This window comes from Amborella trichopoda, chromosome 10 (assembly GCF_054954075.1).
Source record: "Amborella trichopoda isolate Santa Cruz 75 chromosome 10, AtrichopodaSantaCruz75HAP2 v2.0, whole genome shotgun sequence".
Classification (NCBI taxonomy): Eukaryota; Viridiplantae; Streptophyta; class Magnoliopsida; order Amborellales; family Amborellaceae; genus Amborella; species Amborella trichopoda.
In genome coordinates this window covers 32,698,383-32,706,845 of record NC_142345.1, presented here as the reverse complement: position 1 = coordinate 32,706,845, position 8,463 = coordinate 32,698,383, and the positions used below count along the sequence as shown (strand labels likewise).

Genomic DNA, 8,463 nt, shown 5'->3' with positions numbered 1-8,463 from the left:
TCTTGATTCCCACAAAAGAAAAGCGGAGCCCTAAGCAATAGAATGAAGTGATCGCAGTCAATACTTTTAATTTTAGAAGCAAATTGCTATGGCTGATTGTTTGGTCAGCTGACCACTTTCCCGATTAAACATTATTAAAGTGCTCGGGAGGAAAAGAAAAAGGAAAAAGTTTCTATATTTCCACGGTTGTATAGAACCTCTATACTACACCATCCAGCCTTCCAATTTAGATCAAATAAATCATTTAAAGTTTGACCTAAGTCCTCCAATTTAAATCAAATAAACCGTTTGACCAAGATCCAACGCCTCAAAGCATTTTATTTTTAGTTTTTATTATACAAATTATATGAATATGAAATATCACAATGAGGTACATCTAAAAAATATATAATTTTTTTCCAATAAAATAAAATACCCAAAATACCCTTACAACTTTCAGGGTTATTTTGGTCATTTTATTTTATCGGGTATATTGTTTTATATTTTTTGGAGGTGCGAGTTTAAGAAAGGAGTGGACGCCCAAAATTTGGTGTCAAAATATTCTGTAGAAAAAAATTAAAAATAAAACTTTGTAGATGCATGAGATTGTAATTGGATCCATATCAACTGTTCTGATCTGACTGCTAGATAAGGGAAAGTATTATAACTATTATATATTAAGAGAAATATAGAAAGCTTGCCCTTAAGAAAACTTGGTGAACAAAAGAGAGAATGCTAGAGATTACATCTTCTAGGTCTAAAAGTGTTAAGATGCCCTAATATCTCTTATGTCGAATGTGCAACAACTTGCGGGAAACAGGGGTACAACTATGGTGCGATCAACCAGCTCATGAAGGTACTCAAGGTGAAATAACAATCTGAATTCACTACCTAAAACAAAATATATGAGAGATCTGAAACACATGGCAGAAAAAATTGACTTTATGGGCACAATATTGGAAATGGTGTGGAAAAGTTAATTATTTAGAACTGAAAAAAGCAAATGTAAAAAAATATGTGGATATTTTAAGCCTTCCAACATTTCTCATCAAATTCAGATTTACAGATTTCCAATAAACAACATTGCTCCAAACCTAGGGGTTTTGATTCAAGCTGATCCCATGTTAAACTCAAGAAATGTATAGCATCTCCTGCAAGAGTACCACCCGAGGGATAATGCTCTCAGGCCTAAGGAGGACTGATACCCCTTGCTAGTTTTGCTACCCTTCTTCAGTTATTCATATGGATTAGGCTAGTCTCATTGAGAGTTTGGATTGGTTTTAGTGTAATGGGAGACAAATGAGGAAAGCGCTGTCATTAACCCCATTTGTGTTTGTTTGTGGAATGGGGCAAAAATAAAACTATCGAGGCAAGAAACTGCAAAGGAGTCAACTAGGCAGACGTCGATGAGGAAAACCAGTGCAATAATGTTTCTCTCTTTGAGGACTGTTTAAGCACAATTAGGAGACTTAAGGAGCTTTTAATTGGCAAGGTAGGTAGGGGATAATGCTTGGCAGTTCTTTCAATTGGCAAGGTAAGGAGATTAAGGAGCTTTTAAGCCTTTCAGATAAGAGCGACAATGCAAAGGGGATTAGGAAGCTACAGATATTGTTTTCATCCATTAACAATGAGATATTTTCAATCAAGGAGACATAGGAGTCATGTGATGGCTAAGGGTGGCAAAAGGCCGGGCCAGCCCTGGCCTTGGCCTGGCCCTTGTCCCCATAGGTCCGGCCCTATTAGTCCCTGGCCCTAGCCTGGCCAACGCCCTAGCCCAGGCCCTACTCTTTTAGGGTAGGGCCGGGCCGCCCAGCTCATTGCTAGCCCTAGTGATGGCAGGGGTACTGCCTAAGGCAACTTGTATGTTTATCTGCACCAGAGATGTTTCACAACATTCTAAAGAGAAGAAGAAGAATTCCATAACATCATAGTTGCTCCTATCTAGACGTCAGTCAAATTACTGAAACCAACCAGCTCTCAAGCATATAACTTATTACTCTTTATTATGCAACCAATAAAAATACTTGTAAAAGCAACTGAACAAGATATTGGCCCGAATCATGCTCCAAAAACTAGCACAAGGCATCAACAATGTAAGTCTAAATGCTTCAAGCTTCACTTTTTACTCCTAGCTAGAAGTCAGTCGAATTACCTGAACCAACTAGCTCTCAAGCATATAACTTATTACTCTTTATTATGCAAATAAAACAAAAACTTGTAAGAGCAACTGAACAAGATAGTGGCCAGAATCATGCTCCTAAAACTGGCGTAAGGCATCAACAATGCAAGTTTAAATGCTCCATACTTTACTTTTTACTAAATAGAGCAAACATTTGGGGAAAACCTAGATAATGGTAATCTGATCTGTAAGAAGTACATAATACGTTCGCAATGATTTATTTGATCACCAAAAAAAAAAAAGAACTGCTCAAGAATTGAGATCATCTAGCTCCAATTAACTGACATAAAATGCATCATGCATCACACTAAATACAATCTTAAAAAGAATAGAAGCTAACCATTAAAGAGTACAAGTAAACATCTCCTTGACAAGGTTTACTAACTGCCAAAATCTTTGGAATTAAAGCAGGTTACCCGAAAAACTAGATAGCAAAAAGCTCCTCAGATCATTACCATCAACAGAATATCAAAGAAAGAGGTCACCAACAAATAGAGTATAAATACATCAATCTGTACATGGATTCTATAATGTTCTAGTACAAGTTATGCTACAAAAATAATGATTTCACATTATATGATACTTGAAAAGGAGGCATGACATCTGATACTTGGATATGAATTTCACAAGTCAATTCAAATATTATCATTTCCATAGATAGTTCAAAACTTGGGAAGTAATAATAATTCTGCTACACTTATAATAAATAACAATTATGGTACAAAATTGGGATCGGAGAATGTCGAGAAGGTGGTCTTACAAGTCGTCAAAACTTCCAAGTGAGCAGGAGGGACTCTACTGGCTCATTCACCTTTAAGAATGGGTCAATCACTCAGACCTCATATACTCCACTTGAAGTGTTAAATCTTTTATTCCAGCCACACTTAAGATGCGGGATACTTGCTCCTTCACCAAACCTTTATCAGCTTCACCTGCCAAAACATGGAGGTGAAGAGTCCCCACCATATCCTTGTTAGTTAAACTCCACACATGCATGTTTTGGAAGTCATGGACCCCTTTAATCCTCATGACCTTGTCTATTGCTTGTTTGAGATCTCTCTCTAAAAATCGAGGAACCCTTTGGAGCAAAATCTCAGCTGAGTTTCTCAGTAAAGGAATAACAGAGGAAACAATTAGCACTGAGATGAAAATGGAGCAAGCTGGGTCAGCTACCAACCATCCCTTGTAGTTGATAAGAAGAGTGGATATTACCACACCTACACTACCCATTGTATCAGCCAAAACATGCAAGAAGATGCCCTCCATGTTGTGGTCTATGTGACGATGACCATGATGGTCATGATGTTGATGTTTATCCTCCATAGCATGATGACCATGCCCTTGATCATGGAGACTGTATGAGTGTGTCTCATCTTTCCTTTGCTGATTTTCAGGATGGCTTTCAAAGTGTTTTTGTGAAATGGTATGGAAGCCATTATCGTGGTGATGGTGTTGGTGGTGACCATCGCCATGGTCATGATGATGATGCTTTTGGGTATGTGTCTGATTTTCGTTTGGGTGGCTCTTGCAATGGTGGTCATGGAGACTCTGTGAATGTGGCAGGTCCTCTCTCCCATGATTTACAGAATGGTTTCCCAGATGTTCTTGAAAATTGCCATGGCCCCCATGGTCATGGCTGCATCCATGCTCGTGGTGATGATCATGGAGATGATTATCATGGTCATGATGATGACCATGGTGATGATTATCATGGTCATGATGATGATTATCATGGCTGCATCCATGCTCGTGGTGATGATCATGGAGATGATTATCATGGTCATGAGAATGATCATGGCCATGGGCATCATGGGAAGCCGTGCACTCCCCATTGGTGATAGAGATAGAGCATTGATGTTCCAAAACCGGTTTTTTACAAGCATCTGGTGCAATTGTGCAAGCATGGCTATGGTTCACAGATGAATTAGCATGCTCATGCTCATGGCCATGATGATGATGGTTATGTGTATGAGAATGGGAGCATGAACCGTGACCATGAGCGTGATGATGCTCTTCATGAAAGAAGATCAAACCCACAATATTCACAAGAAGCCCCCCTACAGACACAACCAACAAGCTATTTGTCGAGATTTCTTGTGGGTCTAATATCCTTTCAAATGACTCCAAGACTATCAATGCCCCAACAAGAACCAGAAATACAGCATTCACATAACCAGAGAGAACTTCAAACCTTCCTCTACCATAATTGAACTTCTCATTTGCAGGCAATCGAGAAATATATGAAGCATAGAGCCCGATAGCCAGAGCCGCACAATCAAATAACATATGGCAAGCATCTGATATTAATCCGAGACTATTACTCATAAAGCCAGCCACAAATTCAACCACCATGTATGCAGTATTGATCAATAGAAAGAGTGCAATCTTCCTAGATTTTCTCTCACTGAGGATATGGCGAATTGGGTTTGCTATAGCGGAGAAGGAGGCATTCGATGCATCTCCATAGCCCAGATCAGGGTAACCAGAATCCTGAGAAAAAACGAATTCACCAGAGGCGATCACTATGAGGAATGCACAGAGAGAGAAACTGAATAGAGAGAAAGCAGGAGAATACAAGAGCTCGAGAATGCAGGTGCAGAGAAGAGTAATCGAGAATTGGTTTCTGTGCTTGAGCGAATCGCCAACTATAAGAGAGAAAATAACCATATAAAGACTTGGCCAAATTAGGGCTCCAAAGCTCGAGCCGAATCCATAGTACCAGAAGCTAACAAGAGCAGGGGGAAAGAGGAGAAAAGTGGCGAACCAGAGAGAGAAAACCCTAATTCTCTTGCGCCCTAGTGGGTTCAAAGACACCCATAGAGATGGGTTTCTCTCGATGGAGCTCAGGACACCGGTAACAAAAGGCACAACAATGGCAGGGAAAGCAGAGCAATCAGAAGGGGGTTTTAGAGAGAGAAAAAGGAGGGCACCAGCAATGGCAGTGAGAGAAGAGGGAGAGGTGGCACGAGTAGCAGCAATTTGGCCCGAAATCTCAGCAAGAATGGTAACATAGGGCCTACAAATACTTAGAGAGAGAAGGCGCAAAGGAAAAATAGCAGCCACAATGGTGGATTTGCAAACGAGGCGGCGGAGCTGAGATGCCGAAATAGGTAAGTGGTGGTTGTTGAGATGGCGGAAATGGAGGAGAGAGAGAGAAACAGAGGAGAGAAGAGAAAGAAGAAAGGAGAAAGGTAAGAGAGAGAGGTGGGGGGAGAGGGGAGATAGGGTGTACAGAGAGTGGAGAGAGAGGAGGAGGAGGAGAAGAGAGGAAGAGGTGAGGGGGGAAGAAGAGGAGGGGGTCCGCCTTGTTTTGGAGGGGGTAGGGGCGGGGGTACGGTTAGGGTAATTGGAAGAGAAAGGGTAAGAGGGTCTAGGGGGAACAGAGAGGCGGAGGTGGCGCTGGGCTTGGCTCGCCATGGCGGCGCCGCTCCTTTCAGGCGGTGGCGCTTTGCAGTGAAGTGCCCTTGGAATAACAAGGATGCCCTTGGAGTTTCGTGTAAGCAGTGCTAAAACGACTTTCAAAACTTGGAACCTGGTCCGGAGTTGGTCGCTTCTAAACCGGTTTGGTATGGTGACATGATCCTTCCAGTTTTTCAACCCGGATTCGGCTGGTGAGATATTTAAAACGGGACCTTTCCGGTGCTGCTTATCCCCGGTTTTAGGGGTACAAGGAGGATTGGACCTCTCCAAATGCTCTATGCAAAAAACCAACCTCTTTGAAATTCTCATGAATCGGGAAATACATTTTTCTGATCGGCCAGTTTATAGAAAAAATGAGCGAAAATGAACCTTTATTTGATGCAGAAATGGACCGTGCGTTGTATCCCTCGGGCCTTCAGTTTTGCTTATTATTTTTCAAGCTTTTTTAACCTTTTGCAAGTCAATTATTTACAAAAATTGATCATAGTCAATAAATCGAAAATTTTACAACAAAAAATCATCAAAAATAAATTTATTGAGCTCGTTTTTTTTTGGAGTTCTTCACAGTATTGAAATTGTTTTGCCCAAGGATCGATTTAGGGCTCTTTTATTTAGTTTTTTTCAACTAAATTAATGCCTTTTCAATATCATAAAGTTCCTCACATGATCACAATCTTAATTTGGTCGAACTAAGCACTTTGTCATACATGATTTTGAGTGTTTAGGGCTGAGACTCAAAGTTTCAGTTCCAAGTTCAAAAAAATCCGAGCAACGATCGATTTCTCTATCTTTTTTATTTTTTTTCAATAAAAAAGTGTGCCTTTTAATGATCATAGAGTTCATCACAGGATCACAGTGATAATTTGGTTGAACTGAGAATTTTCATGCTCAATTTTTTAGTGTGTAGGGTTGAGACTCAGAGTTTCAGTTTTGAGTTAAAAAAAATCCATCCAAAGATCGATTTCTCTATCTTTTATAATTTTTTTCAATCAAAATTTGTACCTTTTGAAGATGAGAGAGTTCATCACAGAATCACAATGCTAAATTGGTCAAACTGAGCAATTTTCGTAACTCGATTTTGGCCAGAAATACGATTATGAGAAGAAAAACGATGAAATAATTAGGTATGAATTTCTTGTGCCATTTCGTTTATATATATATATATATATATTTAGTTGCTATAGTAATTATTTTCCAAATTATTTTGTTGAAAAAATAAGGGATTTTGACAAACATGCACTCTTGGTACATTTAGTAAGTGAAAAAGTATTTTTTTCAATTTGAAATAATTATCTTCAATTTTATCTCATTAATTTACAATTTTCATGGTTTAAACTCGAATTTTTAAAATTTATCTCTAAATTTGTTTTATTGCTATAAAATTGAAACTTGTGCTCTATATATATATATATATATATATATATCCTATGAGACCCTCCCACACCCACGTGTGTAGGACCCCAAACGATCACCATTAACTTTGGCATAGATATCTAAAAAAGTCAAATCCCACACCAATGTGATAACTTTTCTAAAGATCTGTGCCAAATTTAATGGTGATCCTTTGAGGTCCTATGCAGGGAGGGTCTCATAGGGTCAGCATGATATAATATATATATATATATATATATATATATATATATATATATATATATATATATATATATATATATATATATATATATATATATATATATATATATATATATATATATATGAAGATACTACAAAACGCTTATAGGCGCAAATGAACAATGATTTCGCCTATCCTCATCACCGTAAAAAATTCATCGCACGCTTATAGGCAAAACTTACAATTTTTTTAGGATATTCAAATTTTCAATAAGTTTTAATAAAATTTTATTTTCAAGAAATTTTCAAGAAAACTAAGAGATGAGGAGGGAAGATGTAACATGGAAATATGATATAAAAGTGAAGGACAAGGGAAGACGTAAATGTAATTTTTGTAACAAAGAAATGGATGACAATATTTTTTGCCTAAAAAAGCACCTTGCTAGAGTACAGGGTAATGGCATTCATTGTGATGATGTGCCAACACCAATAAAAAGAACAAAAGTTAAAAGCACTTGCGAATAAAAAAAATGAAAAAAATATACAAAGACAAAAGGATGTAGAGGAGGTAGGGAGGGGGTATGAAAGTACCATACCAATAAAAAGAACAAAAGTTAAAAGCACTTGCGAATAAAAAAATGAAAAAAATATACAAAGACAAAAGGATGTAGAGGAGGTAGGGAGGGGGTATGAAAGTACCATAGATGAGGTGGAGGAAAAAAAGTAGAGTTCGATGCATTAATGGAATGGGCTATGATTGTCAATCTCTACAAGATGAACTACATATAAATGAAAATTCAATAGATGTACAATAGAAGGGATGGCACATCCTCTAGCTGCCCACCTCAACAACCCATAGTGCGGGGTATGGGAGGATGCGGGCCTTATTGCTTAGGTCTACATCTAATAGACTACGTTGTAGTTTCTCTAGTCGCTCATCCTTTTATAATCAGCCATCTACTACTCATCGACCTAAACCTGTAGATACCCGGTGAACCATGTGGACTTGACCTCCACATGCCACAATACCATCAGAAAAAATTAAAAATTCTACTTGGAATGAAATTTGTGGAAAGGACTAGATCGTTAGCATGTTTTGGTATGCTAATACTTTACCATTTAATTCTGCAAACTCGGACTACTACTTGCGGATGGTTTATGTTATAGTTGTTGCAAGGCTGGGTTTTAAAGCCTCAACTGCGAAGGATCTTACATGGCCGTGTTTAGAAGATTTTGTTGATGATATAGATGAGCATATTGTACAGTTCAAGGTTTGCTGGCTAGGAATTGGGGTGTCCATCATGACAAATGGT

General features: G+C 38.4%; 1 protein-coding gene across 1 annotated transcript; it reads right to left on the bottom strand.

The window, feature by feature from the left end:
* Positions 1-2,779: 2,779 nt before the first annotated feature.
* LOC18446717 (zinc transporter-like protein) lies at positions 2,780-5,919 on the bottom strand. The gene has a single exon (XM_088848771.1). It carries the CDS (start codon positions 5,885-5,887, stop codon positions 2,987-2,989), a length of 2,901 nt encoding a protein of 966 aa, XP_088704897.1. The 5' UTR covers positions 5,888-5,919; the 3' UTR covers positions 2,780-2,986.
* Between the last annotated feature and the right edge of the window lie 2,544 nt (positions 5,920-8,463).

Excerpts from the sequence above, each read along its gene's own strand:
- LOC18446717 (XM_088848771.1), bottom strand. The coding sequence starts at position 5,887 with ATGAGAATTTCAAAGAGGTTGGTTTTTTGCATAGAGCATTTGGAGAGG.